The 20,788-nt window shown below is 42.5% G+C and overlaps 1 protein-coding gene across 1 annotated transcript in view; it reads right to left on the bottom strand.

The window, feature by feature from the left end:
- The window catches only part of trit1 (tRNA isopentenyltransferase 1), a 44,285-nt gene that overhangs the window by 14,468 nt on the left and 9,029 nt on the right, over positions 1–20,788 (bottom strand). The window contains exons 5-8 of the mRNA XM_072247135.1: positions 20,341–20,483; positions 16,019–16,130; positions 9,933–10,042; positions 8,467–8,544 (exon numbers count right to left, since the gene is read on the bottom strand). Coding sequence (XP_072103236.1) covers positions 8,467–8,544; positions 9,933–10,042; positions 16,019–16,130; positions 20,341–20,483 — 443 coding nt within the window. The remainder of the gene's footprint in view (positions 1–8,466; positions 8,545–9,932; positions 10,043–16,018; positions 16,131–20,340; positions 20,484–20,788) is intronic.

Here is a 20,788-nt window from a genome sequence, read left to right as displayed (position 1 = left end):
CCCTTCTCCAGCCCTGTATCTCTTCCACCAATCAACTTCCCAGCTCCTTACTTCACCCCGCTTTCATCTGTCAGCTTGTGTTTCTCTCTCCCCTCCCCCACCTTCTAATTCTGACTCATCCTGCTGAAGGGTCTCGGCCTGAAATGTCAACTACTTTTTTTCCATAGATGCTGCCTGGCCTGCTGAGTTCCTCTAGCATTTTGTGTGTGATGCTTGGATTTCCAGCATCTGCAGATTTTCTCCTTTGTGACAGTTTGTACTTAGCATGCCTGTGAAGCTAACTTTTAAGGCACTCAAAAAGAGAAAACAAGTAGTTCATATCTTTTTCCCAGGGCTGGAATGGCCAACACGAGAGGGCACAATTTTAAGGTGCTTGGAAGTAGGTACAGAGGAGATGTCAGGGGTAAGTTTTTTTTAATGCAGAGAGTGGTGAGTGTGTGGAATGGACTGCTGGCAACGGTGGTGGAGGCAGATACGATTGGGTCTTTTAAGAGACTCCTGGATAGATACATGGAGCTGAGAAAAATTGAGGCAACAGGTAACCCTAAGTAATTTCTAAAGTGTGTACATGTTCGGCACAACATTGTGGGCCGAAGGACCTGTATTGTGCTGTAGGCTTTCTATGTTTCTCTATGTTCCTATCATCAAATGCTTCACTTAAGGAACAAAGCCTATTTATTGTTTTCGCGGTTTTCCTTGTGGCCAATGAAAGCCAAGAAAACATCAAAGATCCTTTCAAACTAACTGAGACACTACAGCTAAAGTACTTTTCCACCTGTTTTCATGATGGAAGTTTGCATTCTAGGGCTGAATGGAGTACCATACATAAGGTGGATACCAAAATGGCTCTGGGCCAGTATTCACTGGAATTTAGAATGAGGGAAGATCTCATCAAAACCCACTGAATAATGAAAGGCCTAACTATAGTGGACATGAAGATGTTTCCTAAAGTGGGGGAATCTAGGACCAGAGGGTACAGCCTAAGAATAGAGGGACATCCATTTAGTACAGAAATGAGGAGAAATTTCTTTAGACAGAGGGTGTTGAATCTGTGGAATTCATTGCCACAGACAGCTGTAAAAGCCAAGTCACTGGGTATATATTTAAAGCTGATGTTGATAGATTCTTGGTTAGTCAGGTGTTAATGGTTACTGGGAGAAGACAGGAGAATATTGAGAGCGATGAAAAATCAGCCATGATGGAATGGCAGAGCATTCTCAACGAGCTGAATGGCCTAATTGTGCTCCAATGTTTCATGGTCTTATATTAAACTGAAGATGTACTCATGTCAAGATTAAGAGATCAAATCGCCTGAACATGAGATTTCCTTGTTCTTGTACTGCCTAGAAACACAAAACTTTAATTTCAATACATGATGCACACAGCAACAGACCCCATAGCGGATGAGTTGCCGCCTGGGTCACCAAGGACTGCGCCATCCATTGCACACCAGGGCGGAGGTGCTAAGGATGCTGCTCATCACGGAAGATCAGAATCAGAATCAGGTTTATTATCACCGGCATGCGACGTGAAATTTGTTAACTTTGGGATCCGTGGGAGAGACTACACATCATTAGCCACAAGGAACGTGAGAACACTTGCCCAAGGAGGGAAAATGCAGGAGCTCGCCGATGAAATAGAGATATATATACCTGGCACATCATGGAGCTCTGAAGTCAGATGGAGAAACCTTGGTGAACATCTTACTGAGGAAGTCACATACAGTGGAGAACTTGACAAACATGCCGATGGTTTAGGATTTCTGGTCAACAAGAGCATCAAGAACTCAGTACTGGGGTGCTGCCCAGTATCTAGTAAGCTTATTTCCATCCACCTTAGAGCAGCACCTTTCAACGTCACAGTAATACAGGCCTACGCGCCAACAACGGACTATTAAGATGGACAAGAGGAGGAATTCTACTCCTAACTCCAGAGCATTATTGACAAGGTGGACAAAAAGGACATTCTAATCATCTGGGGGACTGGAATGCCAAGGTGGGTGCAGACACAAAGACTGGAAGGAATTCTGCGGCCCTTCCTGTAATGTCATAACCAGTGAGTGAGGATTACACCTACTTGAGTTCACCAGCTGCAACATGGTGCTTGTGAACAATCTTGGAGAGCACAAGGCATCATGATGCCGGTCCTGGGATGCGCCCAGTGGAATATATCAAAGCCACATCGATTACGTACTGTGTGGATTGGTGATAACATATCCTCCTCGCTGACGATCAACACTGGCGCACCTCAGGGGTGTGTGCTTAGCCCACTGCTCTACTCTCTATATACACATGGCTGTGTGGCTAGGCATAGCTCAAATACCATCTATAAATTTGCTGATGATACAACCATTGTCGGTAGAATCTCAGGGGTTGAGGAGAGGGCGTACAGGAGTCAGATATGCCAACTAGTGGAGTGGTGCTGCAGCAACAACCTGGCACTCAACGTCAGTAAAACAAAAGAGCTGATTGTGGACTTCAGGAAGGGTAGGATGAAGGAACACACGCCAATCCTCGTAGAGGGATCAGAAGTGGAGACAGTGAGCAGTTTCAAGTTTCTGGGTGTGTCAAGATCTCTGAGGATCTAACCTGGTCCCAACATATTGATGCAGTTATAAAGAAGGCAAGATAGTGGCTATACTTCATTAGGAGCTTGAAGAGATTTGGCATGTCAACAAGTACACTCAAAAGCTTCTATAGTTGTACTGTGGAAAGCATTCTGACAGGCTGCATCACTGTCCGGTAAGGGAGGGGGAAGAAGGCTACTGCACAGGACCGAAAGAAGCTGCAGAGGGTTGTAAATCTAGTCAGCTCCATCTTGGGCACTAGCCTACAAAGTACCCAGGACATCTTCAGGGAGCAGTGTCTCAGAAAGGCAGCGTCCATTATTAAGGACCTTCAGCACCCAGGGCATGCCAGAAGCCTGAAGGCACACACTCAGCGATTCAGGAACAGCTTCTTCCCCTCTGCCATCCGATTCCTAAATGGACATTAAACTCTTGAACACTACCTCACTTTTTTTAATATACAGTATTTCTGTTTATTTGCACTTCTTAAAATCGATTCAATATACTGTGATGAGTATACACATAAAATTAAGATGTTTGCTGGCCTGGGTTAGCATCAGTGGCATCAGCAGTTGGTCTGCCACCTGTCCTCAGGGGGAAGGAGAGATAAGGAACAATGAAGCAGCATGTGGAGATGTTAATGAAGGAGCCATCAGTCTGGGTATTGCCAAGATCGGCTCCCCCTTTAAACCCTGAACTGTTTGAAGTGATGGACAGGCGATACCCCAGCAGGGGGATAAAAAGGGACAGGTTCGCTAAGGCAGCACACACGACACCCGAGGTAACGAGACCCTGGAAGCGATGCGCCTCTCACGAGTCGGTGGGAAGTACCGGACAACGCACAGGGTGGAAAGGTACGATCAGCGGGAACCCGGTGTGTGTCCGCCCTTGCTTGGGTGCCGGGTTCACTGCAGAGGATCGACCGCATCTGGAGGAGGGGTCACAGTCAGTGACCTCAGGTGACATCACCAAGGACCTGCCCAAAAGCTGCTTGTGAGCAATTATCGCCGGTCTGTGAGTGGAAGCCGTGCCTGAATGATCAGTCGTTCCCGTTCTCTCTCTCTCCCCCCCCCCACGTTGTCCATCACCATGGCAACGATTACTGCGAACTGCACTACTAAATTGGATTGAACTTTGTGTCACTTTGAAATTGGTCATTTATCCCTAGACAACGATAGAGCTTGATTGATGCTGTTATCTTAATTCTGTGCACATGTGTGTTTATCATTGCTGAACTGTTGCATTTATTATCCTTTCGATTACTGTGTTGTTTGTTTCTTTAATAAAACTTTCTTAGTTCTAGTAGTCCAGACTCCAACTGAGTGATCCATTTCTGCTGGTTTGGCAACCCAGTTACGGGGTACGTAACAATACATATATTGTAATTGATTTACTTGTTTATTTATTGTTATTATTTTTATTTTTTTTCTGTTTTAGATTATGTATTGTATCGAACTGCTGCTGCAAAGTTAACAAATTTCACGTCACGTGCCAGTGATAATAAACCTGATTCTGTGCTCACCATTTTCTTGTATTTATGTAAATCATAGACTTTGACAGCAGAACTACAAGATCCAGGCAGCAGAAATGAGATGATTTAGAAGGCCCCTCAGCATCTCCCATACAAAAGTACAAAGAACCATCACTCAGCACAAGACACTACAAAGATCTACTGTCCACAGTAAAGAAGAGGAAACTGAGATAGTATGGCCACATAACAAGATCGAGTGGACTCTGAAAGACCATTCTTCAGGGAGCGGTGCTGGGAAAAAGAAAAAGGCAGAGGAAGAAATGGGCAGACAACATTGCAGAGTGGACTGGAGAGAGCTTTGCTACAGCCCAGGCACTTGCCCACAACCGTGAGAGGTGGAGGCAACTGGTGCAGTGCTCATCTGTACAGCACTTCTACGACCCAGATGGGTTGCGGGATCCATTACTCTAACAAGATTCAAGTACATTATCAAAGAACGTATAAATTATACAACCATGAGATTTGCTTGCTCACAGGTAGCCACAGAGCAAGAAACCGAAAGAACACAATTAAAGAAAAAAATGAATAAAAAGTAAAAATAAAAGCCAAGCACCTGATGCGCAAGAAAAAAATACAAATCATGCAACCAATTGAAGCGACCAACAGCATTGCGAACCAAGGCTCTTTGATGATAGTTATCAAGAGACGGGTAGGCCTCTGCGTTCACGAGGTGTCTCTCTCTTTCAATGATGCTGGAGGATGTTACTGAGGTCCCGTGTTATCGATTGGTCAATTGAGTTTATGGACTGTTGTTTTCATTCTTATGATTTTTATATTTGGTGCTTTCACCTGTTCTTTCTCGTTTTGTTGTGCAGGTGAAGACGTTTAAGGGTGGATGTTCTTGTTGCGTTCTGTTAGGTTTGTTTTGTGCGTGGGGAGGGGGTTTGGGGGGGGTCAATGTTCTTTTTGTATTTTGTTAGTTTTTCTCCTGTGTGGGGAGGTGGGAGGTTGATATTTTTCTTTGAATGACTTCCATGCTTCATTTGTCTTGTGACTATCTAGAGCAGCGGTCCCCAACCACCAGGCTGCGGGCTTGGTACCGGGCCGCAAAGCATGTGCTACCGGGCCACGAGGAAATGATATGATTTGGCCACAGGAGTCAGCTGCACGTTTCCTCATTCCCTGTCACACCTACTGTTGAGCTTGAACACACGTGAGGTCATTACGCATGCGAGGTTATTACCCGCACGTCATCCATGTCAGCACGGGAAGGAGATCAACTCCTCGAGCTTGCAAATTACGGCAGGCTGAAAAGTATGTTTGACATAACATCTCTGCCAGCATTCTGGAGCAAAGTCAAGGCTGAATATCCTGAGATAGCCAGGAAAGCACTGAAAATGTTGCTTCCATTTCCAACGTATCTCTGCAATGAATGCAACGAAAACTAAATTGCAGAATAGACTGGACATAAGGAACCCCCTTCGAGTATCGCTGTCTCCCATCACCCCTCGATGGCACCATCTTGTTGCAGGGAAACAAGCCCAGGGCTCCCACTGATTCAGTGATATTGGTGTGTTGCAATGATTTTATATGTTCATACAGGGAAAATATGTGCTGTGTGTTTAATATTAAATTCGTTAGATAAACCCTTTTAGAAACGAAATTGAGTGTATTAGCCACTTATCACCAATATTCTGGTCATGATTAACACCCCCCACCACCGAACAGAATTGCCAAAAACGATTTGTAGAAAAAAAATCAGCACATACACGCATGCGCACACAAGTGCCTGCGCAAGGCTTCATGGTAATTGTAGTCTTTCTCGGGGTAAACACAACGTACTTGACTGCTACTCTTGTCCGCTGGCAACCCTACCACCACCACCCACCCCCCGGGTTGGCCGATCCGCAAGAATATTGTCAATATTAAACCGGTCCGCGTTGCAAAAAAGGTTGGGGACCCCTGATCTGGAGAAGACGAATCTCAGAGTTGTACACTGCATACATAATTTTGATAATAAATGAACCTTTGAACACTATTCGCTGCCTCAGAGAAACAATGAGCAAAATCAAAAACCTCTCACACCCCAGTATCACTTGTCCCCCTCCTTCAGGCACCAAGCTTCTATCCCACTGTAGTAATTTGGAAAGGAACTCTTGAATATTAATGCTGAACTCTTCAGCTCACAATCTACCTCATCATGGCTCCTGCATCTTATTGTCTACCTACGCTGCATTTTCTCTGTGGCAGTAACTGTAACACCATAATCTGCACTTCATTATTGCTTTTCCCCTGTACTATGAACTTACTTTGAAATGATCTCTATGTCTGACTCACAAAACTAAGTTCTTCTCCGTATCTCAGCACGTGACAGTGACAAACCAGCACATCTATGAGTAACACACATAAAAGTTGCTGGTGAACGCAGCAGGCCAGGCAGCATCTCTAGGAAGAGGTGCAGTCGACGTTTCAGGCCGAGACCCTTCGTCAGGACTGAAACATCGACTGCACCTCTTCCTAGAGATGCTGCCTGGCCTGCTGTGTTCACCAGCAACTTTGATGTGTGTTGCTTGAATTTCCGAGTCCTGACGAAGGGTCTCGGCCTGAAACGTCAACTGCACCTCTTCCTAGAGATGCTGCCTGGCCTGCTGCGTTCACCAGCAACTTTTATGTGTGTTGCTTGAATTTCCGAGTCCTGACGAAGGGTCTCGGCCTGAAACGTCAACTGCACCTCTTCCTAGAGATGCTGCCTGGCCTGCTGCGTTCACCAGCAACTTTTATGTGTGTTGCTTGAATTTCCAGCATCCGCAGAATTCCTGTTGTTTGCATCTATGAGTAAAATCTCTTTTCCCAATTACATGAGTTAAGATTAAGATACTGCTGATAAGCGGCAAAGCTTTGCATGTAGCTCCCATGGGAATCATCAAATAGCTTTGTTTAGGACTACTACAGCTGAAGTCCACAGTCACAGCCATGGCTACTTCAGGAAACATTTAAGACTTAAAAAAAAATCCATCAAAACTCAAAATCAACAGACCCCAAATGGCAGACTTGGGTCAGGAGTGCCTCTCCCCTTTAAGAAAACGGAGGCAGGGAAGGTGCAGCGGTCTACAGGCACAAGTGAAACGCAAAGACTTTAAATCTCGACTCTCAACTATCCTGCTGGGAAAGTAAAATTATCTGGAAAATACAAGACCTCACAGCAAGATTGTAGTACCTTAGAGATATCAGGGAAAAAAAAAGTATATTATTGCCCGTAAAGACTTAGCAAAGCATTACTGTAAAGATGTGGAAGAAGGTCTTGAGGTCAGATGAGACTAAAGTGGAAATTTTTGGCCTCAACACTAAGTGGTACGTGTGGCGTAAATCATCAGCCAGGTAATACCATCTCTATTGTAAAGTATGGTGGCCGTAGCATCACCTTATGGGGACTCTTTTCAGCAGCAGGAACTGGAAATCTGGTTGATGGGAAGATGAATGCTGCTAAATACAGAGAGATCCTGGATAAAAACTGCTAGCTTCTGCCAGAAAGCTTAAACTGGAGAGGAAGTTCACCTTTCAGCAGGATAACAACCCTAAGCACACTGCCAGAGCAAAGGTGAAGTGGTATCAAATGAAGAAAATTGATCCAGTCAGAGTCCTGACCTCAACCCAATCAAATATCTCTCGGCAAGCCCACAAGATTGCTGTCCACTGCTGCCTCCCAATTAACATGGCACAGCTTGAGCAACCTTACAAAGAGGAGTGGGCAAAACTTGCTCCATCACATTTTGCAAAGCTAATAGAGACTTATCCAAAAAGACTCCTGGCTGTAAAAGCTGTGAGAGAGGTGGTTCAAATGCTGAGCATAGATAAATAAATACTTTTGAACTGCTGATATTTCATATTTTGAATTTTTAGTTTTTCATGCTTTCCAATTTTCCCCGTCTTTTGGGCTCAAGGTGAAAAAAAAACATAAATAACAATTCTCAGTTAAATAGATCAATATCCCTGGTTGTAATATTCACTTACGTGAACAAAGGGTTAGGGGCTGAATATTTTTTCAATGCACTGTATAGTTTTTATTATTCTGTATTCCAGTGTTCTGCTGCCAAAAAAACAACAAAAACGACTTAAACCTGATTTATTCTGAGTTATGGCTTGTGCTGGCTCTTTGACTGACATATTCAATTCATCCCAACCATTTACTGCTCCCCACAGTTTTACAGATTATTCATATTTAATCTTAAAATTTCCTTCACAAAGTTACTATTGAATAGGTTTCCAGAACCCCACGAAGCAGTGACATTCGGATGAAGCCGAGATACTTGAGCAGGTTTTAAACAGGGATGTTGTGATATAGAGCTTCACAGAAGTGTTCAGGCATACTTGATGTTTAAGAAAACATATTTGGTCCCCATATTTCTTCCTCAAACATTCCGTTACTTACTTTTCAGGAAGCGATTCCGGACCCACTTGTTTTGTTTTCTGGCATAACGCTTTGCGACTTGTTTCAGTGCTGTGATTCCTGCCAGGAGTGAGACAACATGTAAATGATTAAAACCACTCACCACTCCAACAGTATCAGTCAAAGACAGCTCAGATGAGGAGGGGCCCCGGGTGTTCCTGCTCCTTTCCTTTCTTCCATGGTCCACTCTCCTCAATCCTTTACCTCTTCCGTCCATCACCTCCCAGCCTCTCACATCATTCCCTTCCCCACCTCACCTGGTTTCACATATCCCCTGCCAGCTTGCACTCCTTCCACTCCTCCCACCACCTTAATCTGGCTTCCTCCCCTCTCCTTTCCAGTGCTGATGAAAGGCCTTGGCCCGAAATGTCGACTGAGTATTCCTCTGTTGCCTGATTTGCTGTGTTACTCCGTCGTTTTGTACGTTTTGACATAATAGTAATGCAGGGAGGATGCTTGCCTTGGCTGATGAGTCTAAGATGAGGCGGGAATAATTTTAGAATAAAAAGTAAGCTATTATGACTTAAACAAGGAGAAATATCTTCCATCAGAGGGGTATTCTCTACTCTAGAGAGCTATGGCTAAGTTATCCTTACTCAAAGGACAGATTAATCGCGTTCCAAACACAAAGGGCATCAAGGGACCTACCGATGCTCTCCGCTAAAATCGAGGTGAGAAGACTGCAACTAACGGGGCACTGTCTGCGCCACCCCGAGCTATCTGCTAGCCTAGTCATCATATGGGAGCCCAAGCACGAGAGGATGAACCCTGGGCGCCCTCCCAAGACTACGGTCAACACGCTCCAAGAAGACAGCGGCGCGGCTAATGTAGATGAACTGATCACACTGATGAGGGAGAGGGAGAAGTGGAGAGTCCGTCATCGTGCCCAACGCCGGCCCCCTAGGCCTGAGTCGACGTAGTAGTAGTAGTAGTGGACATGGGGGAAGGACTGGAAAACAGAGCTGAGGAAAAAAAATCAATTTGGAGTAACCAGATGGCCTACTCCTGCTCCATTTCTGACATTCTTATATTCAGAATAGGAGTCTGAACTTCATCCCATGGAACTCACTAGCCAACAATGCAATGGGAGTTCTTAACCAGAGGATTGCTGTGGTCCAAAGGTTCACATAACAACAATTTGGGAAGGGTAATAATTGCTAATTTTGTTACGGAAGCTTACGTTTCAAAAGGTGAAACATTACATACACTGCAGATTAATTGATCTTATTTGCCAGAGGCAAAGATACCCATTTTGCCTAGGAGCTCAGCAGAAACTTCCTGATACGTATGAGCACTTGTGTATCTGGCTTTGGTGGAGCTTTGTTGCTACATTCGCTGCTTGTTAAGTATCTCTATTTCCCTCATACACCCAGAAGGGAGCTCTCATGCACTGCTTTGCCAAGTGTAGCTGAACATTACTCTTTCAATACACAAGCACAGGAATGTACCTTGGGTCAGTAGCTTTTCCCTTATTTCATTGGAGGTAGTTTCCGAGATCAGATATTCATGGAATTCTTTGAATCCAATCGATTGGAAAATGCCATGCTGATAGTCCTGGCTGCATCCCAATGTAAGGAAAAGAATAAACACACATCACCAATTAATGAAAACAAAGGACAAAATGGAATGAATGATTCGACACCTACACGAATCCTATGACATCTCATGGGTGGAGCACTTTGTCTATGCTGAGGGGATACATCTGTCACTCTGACATAGACGAAAGCATTTCAGGATGTAAAAAGAATGGTCCATTTTGGAATTCTAGTGAGGCCAGCTGTACAGGATATCAGCTTACCAGAGGATGGTGTTGCTTTAGAATCATGTAAAAATGTCCTCCCAAAATCATGTTGCTTTAGAATCAGTGAACGACAAAGCTGCTACAGTATTTCACCATAACCTTTACCCAAAAAATGAAAGTGGGGGCCATAAAAGTAAAGGCACCAATGATGAGATATTGTGAAATTGAATCTGCTTCACAAAAAATTACATAAAACTATTTGGAAGTTTGTTACAATACAAGCAAGGCCACTTTACAGAAGGGATAATAAATTAAGGCCAATATCTCTTTCAATTAGGTCCAATAAAGTTTCAAAGAGATACGATCTCCAGTATTTAAGGTAACTATTATTCTTCAAACAGCATCACTAAAGGTAACCAATAAATTGGCAGCAATCATTGTGTATGTGAGAGCTTGCTGTGCTTAATTGAGATCTTTCTTGTCCAATGGTGTAACACAGTGACAACCAATAACATTCACATGCTTGGAGACCATGAAAGAGGTTGCAAAACTATTTTTTTTAATTAAATTCATTTATGGCAACAATTGTTGTATGGACGTAACTCAATTATGGTGCAGCTTTCTTTCACACAAGCAATGAATTCGGAGGTTAAGAAGGAACAAAGAAATTTTACATGGCTATAGGAAAAAGGTTATAAATGTAAAGACAACATGACAAGGAGTCAACTACTGTGGTGGGAAGATTGGCACTGAAATCTTTGCTGATTGCAGACACAATAAGACTGCTACCACCTCAGTAATGATGCTGATGCCAATCATCATGTGGCTAACCCATCCGATCTCTGAACAGAAGCAGAGTTTGCTCTGCTTGCAGATGGTATTAACTGAACAGACTAACCAAATATGATTGGATTGAGATCTGGTATGGGTGAGCTGATGTAGAGAAACTGCATTTTAATGTGGATGATCCAGGAGGCAGCATTTGGCTACCTGACAAAACATTGGAGGGATTTGAGGTTATTGATAAATGTCTGACTTGGCCTCTCCAGTGTTGACCAAATAAAGATCTTTAAACTTCAATCGTTTTTCATGGAATGTACACAGAAGAGATGCTACAAGATATGTATAACCATATAACAACCATATAACCATATAACAATTACAGCATGCAAACAGGCCATCTCGGCCCTTCTAGTCCGTGCCGAACTCTTACTCTCACCTAGTCCCACCAACGTGCACTCAGCCCATAACCCTCTATTCCTTTCCTGTCCATATATCTATTCAATTTAACTTTAAATGACAACATCGAACTTGCCTCAACCACTTCTGCTGGAAGCTCGTTCCACACAGCTACCACTCTTTGAGTAAAGAAGTTCCCCCTCATGTTACCCCTAAACTTCTGCCCTTTAACTCTCAACTCAAAACTATGCGGAAAACATTACCAGAAGATATCAATCCAGGTCACCATGAAGCGAAACTTGGAATTCATGAGAAGCTTCCTTACTTCAAGATTGGTGAAGGTGTGAAACAAATGAGCAGCTGAAGTGAATCAAGGAGATGCATTTAATAGAAGGGTGACAAATCTGAGGGTAAAGATAGGTGCAGGGGCACGTAGTGTTGAGGAAGCATAAGGACCTAGACTTCTAAGTCTTGAGAGATTAGGAGAAAGGGCAAAGAAGTGGCAGATGAAATACGGTGCAGGAAAGTGTATGGTCATGCACTTCGGGTAAAAGGAATAAAGGTGTAGACCATTTTCCAAACAGGGAGAAAATTCAGGAATCAGAGGCGCAAATGGACTTGGGAGACCTCGAGTAGGATTCTCTAAAGGTTAACTAGCAGGTTGAGACGGTGGTAAGGAAGGCAAATGCAATGAGTTAACAAATTTCACGTCACATGCCAGTGATTATAAACTTGATTCTGATGTTAGCATTCATTTCAAACGGACTAGAATATGAAAGCAAGGGTGCAATGCTGAGGCTTTATAAGGCATTGGTCAGACCACACTTGGGGAGTATTGGGAGCAGTTTTTGGGCCCCTTTTCTCAGAAAGGCTGTGCTGGCATTGGAGAAAGCCCAGAGGGGGTTTATATTAATTATTCCAGGAAAGAAAGGGTTAATGTTGAGCAGCTCTGAGTCTGTATTCACTAGAGTTTAGAAGAATGAAGGAGAAATCACATTGATACTTATTAAATATTGAAAGGCCTAGATAGAAAGGATGTTTGATATATTAGGGGACTCCAGAACCATGGGCACAGCCTCAGAACAGAAGGAAGTCTCTTTAGAACAGATGTAGAGGATTTTCTTTAGCCAAATGGTGGTGAACCTGTGGAATTCATTGCCAAGGGCAGCTGTGGTAGCCAAGTCATTGAGTAGAGTGGAGTTGAATAGGTTCTCGATTAGTAAGGGCATCAAAGGTTATGGGAAGAAGGCAAGAGAACAGGGTTGAGAGGGATCATAAGTCAGCCATGATTGAATGCTGGAGAAAAGTTGATGGGCTGAATAGCCTAATCCTGCTCCTACATCTTATGAAGCAAATAATCTTTTCTCCAATTCAAAATATTTAAAAAATGTTTTCATTAATGCTGAACATAATACTATCTGTTAAAAATCCAAACTAGCGAAGAAGCAGTTCCCTTTACACACCAGGCCGATACATGCTTTACAAGCCACTCAGTTGCATCAAAAGCGTGTGCAATATAAGGCAGCAGTTCACCATCACCTTAAGGGAGGACTTGTCAGCAAATAGATTTAAAAGGAAAGGCATGATGAAATGGGTAACCAAATACAATACTGCGAACAATTACAATAACATGCCCTTAGGGCAAAGGATTACTTTATGTCATTATTGGGGTAACATCTTTTGAAATATGATCAAATATTACATAGAATCACAAAGCACAGAAACAGATCTGTTATTTCATCTCCTATACCTTTTCCTTTGGAAGTATTTATCCAAACACCTTTTAAGCACCGTAAATACATCTGTCTCCACCAGCTCCTCAGGTACCCGTTCCCAGGAAAATTACCCCTCAATCCTCTTTAAATGTTTCCCTCTCACAATAAACCTGTGCTTTCTAGAAATAGAGACCTAGGGGAGACTAGTTACGAATGACCTTCACAATTCAAAAGAGGCTTAACGCTCCTTCTAAAGAGGGACTACCATTTCAGGCAACATACTGCCAAATCTCCATTGCTACCACATCCTTCCTGCAGTGTGGAGATCAGAACTATACACAATAAGACGGGTGAGGTCTAACTAATATTTTAAACAGCTGCTATGCAACATGACAGACCAATCCTTGGAAGGCAAACATACCGAACCGTTTTCTCTACATCATCCACCTGTGACCATACTTTCAGGAGCCATGGACTTGCACCTCAGTCTTTCTGTACATAAATACTCCGAGGGTCCCTATCATTTACCCTACACACGTTCTATCAGAATTTGACTATTTGAAAAGAATGAATAGCTTGCTGCAGACAACAGGACGTCTTGCTGTAGCACACTTTGGGTAGGCCAAAGAGAGACAAAAAGATCCACTAAAGGGAGGGTAGAATTTGACGGACCATGAGGTGAAGGCAGGGTGAAAACCTGAAGGAGAATTGAAGTCTGGCTATCTCCCTGCCTTCATCTCTGGTGAAAGCCAAACCACTAACATCCATCACAAGCCTACAGCTCCCACATCTATTTTCATCCCACTCGACTCCTGACAGGACTCTACCTTTGTCATATTTGCTCTGAAGATGAAACCTTCCATACAAGTGCCTCTAAAATACCTTCTTTCTTCCTGTGGCTTCTCCTCTTCCTTTAACAACACTCTTGATCGCGTCTTATCCATTTCTCATGTCTCTGCTCTTCAACAGTGATACAATTACACTGGTCCTCTCCTTCCACCCAACCAGCCTCTCCATTCGACAGACCATTCTCTGCAATTCCAAGGAGATTCCAGACACATCTTCCTCTTCCCTTTCAGGATTTCAGAGAAACAATTCCCATCACAACACCCTGGTCCACTCCTCCATTCCCACTCACCACCCCTTTTTACAGCACATTACTTTGCAACCACAGGCAACGCAACACTTTCTTTCACCTTTTCCCTTCCCACCACCCAGGGCCCCACGCAGTCTTTCCAGGTGAAGCAGCGATTCATCTGCATATCCTCCAACACAGCATACTTCACAATGTGGTCTCCTCTACACTGGAAAAAAAACAACTAAAACATTAGGGAACCATTTTGCACGTTCGGTCTGCAGGATGACCCTGAAGCTTCCTGTTGTCTACCATCTTAATTCTCCATTTCACTGTCACCTCAGTCTGCAGTCTCTGGTATTGCTACAAGTCTCAACACAAATTTGAAGAGCAGCACCTCATCCTCCATCTGAGCATGTTGCAGCCTTCTAGACTCAACATTTAATTTTACAAGTTCGGATAACTTGATTTCTCTGTATCAGTCATCCATCTGTGGTACTAGCTCAGCATGTTTGTTTTTGCCCCGATCTCCCCCTCCCCAACTCTCCATCAAAGCATAGCCTCCAGCTTTGTATTTCCTACCTTCTGCATTTTTTTTTACATTCTCACTGTAACTGCTCCCATTAACTCAGTGGCCAGATCAACTTGTTTACAGCTTATCCCTAGGTCACCCCAGTTCTAAGCCATCAGAGCAATTTCCCTTCCCTTGTCTCCTTGCAACTTAATTAGCTTCTTTTGTCTCCCTCCCAGTTCTGACGAAGAATATTAACTGTTTCTCTGACCAGAGTATTTTCAGCACTTTTAAAAAATTTTTTCAAAGCTAGAGAATAATTGCATTTATTAGCCAGGCACAGAATATGGGACAGGGAGGTTCTGGCACAACTTTGTAAAATATCAGTTCAGCCACAAGTACTGTACTGTTGTGGTTTCTTGTTGTAGCTATAAGAAGGATATAATTTCACCAAAAGGGTGAAGAGATAAACCATCAAGATGTAACCTAGGATTGAGTATTTCAGTTGTGAGGAGAGACTGGACCAATTAAATATGTTTCCCTTGGAACAAAGGACAAAAAGCAACAACCAGATAAAGGTATACAAAATTATTGTAGGGCAGACAGTAAAAAACCTTTCCTCATAAGACAGGTCTCTAAAACTACAGGGTGAAAGTTTAGGTTAATGGGCAAGAGTGGATTTGAAGAATAACTTTTTCACTGACAGGGTGGATGGTTTCTGGAATACACTGCCTGAGTGGGTGGTGGAGGCGGGTACTCTTACAGCAATTAATAAGCATCTGAATGCACCCGAATTCCCATTGCAAAGAGGGGAACGTTGGTACACAGAATTAGTGTATATTGTATTGGATTGGAGTTAGAATGTTACTTTTCTTGTAGCTTAAGGCTTGCTTGTAATTTTATATAATCACCCATATCCAGTGGAGTTTTTTCAGTAATATGCTACAGTTGCGTCTGCATTTCTGTAGAAACTTCTTAGTTTTCAGCAGCAGCTGTCACACCATTTGAATCAGGCTATCTTATAGGTTAATTGTTATCACTAGTTACCTCTAGTTTGAGTACGAGATGACCAGGACTACTTTTTCCTTTGTTTATGTAACACTTAATAAAATGTCTGGAAATAAGTTTTATGCCTCATTCTTGACTTCCGATCACAAAAGCATCAGCACCCAACTACTAGTACCTATGGCTGGCTTGAACGTGATGTGATGAAGGGCCTGAATGATTCACTAAGATTCTAAAAACTTTCTGTCTGACTTCCCAATAGGATAAATTTGCTACTTAATTATATCCATGAGAGGACAACATCTGACCTGTTCTTGGCTATTTTCTGTTGGTTGTACTGTTTATGAAAACTATTCAGTTCTTCCAGAAGACCAGCAGCAAGCATCTCGTCAACTCGGTGGTCCAAACGCTCGTCCAGAACTAGACAAAAGACATCCAAGAGTTAACAGTTTTCCAACACTAAATGACATTAATTTGCATCTCTCAGTCTTTTCTCCTCCCTGGTGCGTCAATGAGTGTGAATCGCAAACTGCAGCCTATTAATTCCTCGGCTGAACATCCTAAAGATGCAGGGCATACTGCGTACAGCATTCCCACTTACTGAAGGTGTGTGTGACACATCACTGACCAGCCATGACTACCTGAGGTTAACGAGTGAAATGTTTAATTTCTCAGTACATACTAACCACAACTAACTCCAGATTGAGACAGACACATCTACACTTCAGCATCTCAAACTCTGAAATCAAAATTTCTATCTCAAATGTTCCAATTTCTCAACTTCATGTCCTCTTAATGCTCAGAAATAGGAACGTCCAACTTCTTCAACTTCAACATCCAACCATCATCTACTTCTTTCCATGCTCATCACTCGGCTCAGATCCAGAGAATTCACACAGACATGTATATTTGTCTATCAAGGCCATTCTCTCAACTAAGTCTTCCATTCACTCACTGTCCTGTCCCCAGCACCCTCAAATTATGCAACACTCAGCAGATGTACTCCTGTGAAGCATAGCTGTGTCTCCAATCTCCTTAACAAGTCATTGACCACCCAATTACAAGCCTGCAATACAGAATTCACTGGCTGAAAGGGACAGGTGGATCTAACCAGGATTAGGTTTGAAGTTTCAAACATTTCAAAAAAGAAAGTTGACAGTGTTAGATGTTTTTAAGCTGACTGGGACTGATCAAAGGACAGCATCATTAGCATCGTTGGGTAGCATCATGAGGTAGGTGATTCTGCAACTTGGACACAATTTCTTGCTTGGCTTCCCCTTGGGCACAATTTTCACCACTTGTAATTATTACTTTCTTCTATTAAATAACTTTACACTATTCTTATTTACACTACTCCTTTGCATTTTGTGCAGTGAGGAATTTAGTGAAAAGAGGTAATTTTATTTCAAATATTTGTTCAATTTAATTCAAATATTAGTTTGGCTTATAGTTTTCACTTGCAGCATTCCACAAGAATAAAGTTGTAAAGTCTGCTGGGTAATTATATATACCAAGTTAATGGTAGTTAACTGATGCAGAATGGGTGGGTCCAGGAAATAAATAGAGGTTTTGCTGAGTTTTTTTGTACATTGAAAGGAACACAATACTGTGGAATTTTGTGAGAAACAGTGCAGCTTTACAAATGGAGCACTGAATTAGGGCAGTGATGTGTCACATTGTCAATAATGGGAGCTGATGGAAGCTTCTATCATCCACAGACAGCACCTTCAACTTGAGAAACTTCAGCTCAGGAATTGATAGGGTGTGATTCAAGATTCAGAAGCATTGATAGTAACAGGGTGGAAAAACGTTAGTAGAATATCTTGTTCCAAGAGGCAGTCACAAGCCTGAGAACAAGTAGTGCAGAATTTAAGGTCAAGAGGGACAGGTGAGTGACTTCAAGTAAAACAAAGATTGGGGATCCTGAATTTAGTGCAGGAAGAGCCAGAGATCCCACACTGAGCGAACAAGAACAAAAGGCTGCAGGAAAGTCAAATTGGATCCCAATAGCTTCATGGTAGGAGGATCATTCAAGGTGGGAGTGTGAAAAGGCACATGGTAGTCATGTAGGAATAGTCTTAAAGGCCTTGTTGCCTTTCTGATACCAGTTAATAGCATCAACCCTTGAGCTGGACAAGAGGTTAGAATAGGCACACAAAATGATTTAGTACTATGTGGGAAAGGGTAAAGAGGGTGGTGCTGCTAAAGGAGTATGAGCAAGCAGGGTCCAAATGAAGAAACACAACTAAAAGTGCAATCATCTCTGAGCCTGGGTTCATGTGCAATTTAGCAAAGGGGCAACAAGATCAGAGAGTTGGATAAGTGTTTCAAAGATTACTGTCTGAGAAATGGGTGCTAATTCATGAAACCCTCGCACCAATACAGGGGAAAGTGGGAGCTATTGGAATGTGGTGCAGTTGAATTAGGTGGGACCAATTTCCAAACAGATGAACTATTCATGGTTTTATACACACTATAAACTACACACAAATAGCTACAGAGGTAGGGTACTGCAAGGGAAAATTAAAGAACAAGAAGATGAAGCAGACAGCAAAATAGATAGTAATGATCAGAGTATTGAGTGTGTAATTCAATTAGAGCCAGAGCAAGAAAAATGGTGAAAGGGCAAAACTGAAAACTCTTTGAGCATATCAGAGTCAGATTTATCATCACTAACATATGATGAGAAATGTGTTGCTTTGTGGTGGCAAGTGCAAAGACGTAACAATTCATGAATGACAAGAATAACTAAATAGTGGATAAAGGAAACAAAGTAGTGTGCATGGATCATTCAGAAATTCCTGAATCCTTGAGTTTGAGTGTTCAAGCTCCTGTGCCTCCTTCCTGATGGTAGTAAGGAGAAGAGGGCATGTCCTGGATGCTAATGACAGACACTGCCTTGTTGAAGATACCCTTGCTGGCAGGGTTGTGCCCGTAGTGGAGATGGCTGACTCTATAACCCTGTGCACCTTCTTAACAGTTAATGACACAAATCATAGTAAATGGGCAGGAGCTAATAGCCAATGGAGATAATAGATGGAAAGTAATAATCTCTTAGAGTCATGATACTAGGATTAATTGTAAAAAGTATTCACCCCCTTGTAGAACTGCAGGAGGTTGAGTAAAACACATATTAAATTAAATACAGAATCATTGTGTGCCTGACTGTACTAATACTGTTGATTATTCTCACAATCGGTGTTAACCTAGGTAGTACACATACACAACACTATGCTGTTAGACAAGAGTAAACTCGTGGTGCAAGGAAATTTTAGTATCGATAAACAATAAACATAATACTTCCTTCAAAACATCTCTCCTAAATGTTCACCAATATTAACAAAAACTTACCACTCACAGATATTGCTGATTCAAGAGCAAATAAAAAGTGGATGGAATGAATGCTCAAAGTACAAACGTTTGTAAATTTATCGTCAAAATACATGCAACGTCATTTAAAAGTATTCACCCCCCCACCCCAGAAGTTTTCATGCTTTATTGCTTTACAGCATTGAATCAGTGGATTTAATTTGGCTTTTTTGACACTGATCAACAGGAAAAGACTCAGGAAGAGTCAAAGTGAAAACAGATCTCCACAAAATGATCTAACTTACAAATATAAAACTCAAAGTAATTGATTACATTAAGTATTCAGCCCCCTTAATATGACACACCAAATCATCACTGGTGCAGCCAACTGGCTTTAGAAGTCACATAATCAGTAAAATAGAGATGATTCTGGAGACCTGTGTTCAGTTAGGGTGTTTCAATTGATTGCAGTAAAAATACACCTGTATCTAAAAGGTCCAACTAATAGTGAGTCAAAAACTACACCATGAAGACAAAAGAACACTCTAAACAACTCCACAAAAAGTTATTGAAAAGCACAAGTCAGGAAAAGGACACAAAAAAATTTCCAAGTCACTGAATATCCGTTGGGGTACAACCAAGTCAATCATCAAGAAATGGAAAGAATATGGCACAGCTGTATATCTGCCTAGAGCAGGCTGTCCTCAAAAACTGAGTGACCGTGCGAGAAACGGACCAATGAGTGAGGCCACCAAGAGACCAATGACAACTTGGGAGGAGCTACAAGCTTCAGTGGCTGAGATGGGAGAAACTGCGCATACAATAACTCTGCTGCACCAGTTGTGGGAACTTTCCTGCTGTGGTAGGAATAATAAAAAAAAGCAGAATATCCAAGTCATGAGAAATTGCCAAGCTCTGAAATTCAGAGGGGTCTAGGTATTCTCTACACATGATTTACCAAAGGCTAGTGGGCAGTGAACCAAGTAATCAGTCAAGCAAACAATGTTTTTGTTTACTGCTAGCAGAATTGAAAGCAGAATATTGGGAGGTTGTGCTTCAGCTGCATCACAGTTGCAAGGAACCAGGTTTAATCCTGACCTTGGGTACCATCCATGAAGAGTTTCAAATTGCAACGTAAGCAGCTGACTTGAATACGAAGCTTGGTCACCTCCACAGCTAAAGCTCACGTTACTAAAATAACAGTATGCGATTGAGAAGCTCCTATCCATACCCACTGCTGAGGGAATTTGAGAAGTTATTAGAGTGCGACTCATAACACGAATGAGATCCAATATTTTTGTTTATTCACACCTCCTCTTACCTGGAAGGTCAGCATGTAACCAAAAAATACAGGGCTGTGGAAACCGCAAGGCACCACCGAGGGGACCTCCACCCTCTTCTTCCCGCTGTTGCAGGAGAAGCTTGCTGTGGGGAATTCCAGTCTCCTCATAGATCTGCAAGCTCCTGTTTAAGGAAAGTTTGTGTTAGCCAAATACTGATAGTCAGTCTACAACAACAAACATGTAGCCTTTTATAACCACCAAGGGTTAAAACCACTTCACCAGCCATGGAGTCCAGTGCTCAGTGTCACAAACAAAAGTACACGAGATTTCAAGGAGAATCCTATAACTTACATAATTAAGTGTGGAGGGCTCTATCCTGTGGCAAATCCCATCTGACAAAGTAGAAAGAAATTATTACGTTGATAGGCTAAATGGAGCACACAGGAACTTCAACACAAATGCCAGCTTCTCCACCACAAATCCAAC

This window comes from Mobula birostris, chromosome 30 (assembly GCF_030028105.1).
Source record: "Mobula birostris isolate sMobBir1 chromosome 30, sMobBir1.hap1, whole genome shotgun sequence".
Taxonomy (NCBI): domain Eukaryota; kingdom Metazoa; phylum Chordata; class Chondrichthyes; order Myliobatiformes; family Myliobatidae; genus Mobula; species Mobula birostris.
This window is presented reverse-complemented; position numbering and strand designations above follow the sequence as displayed.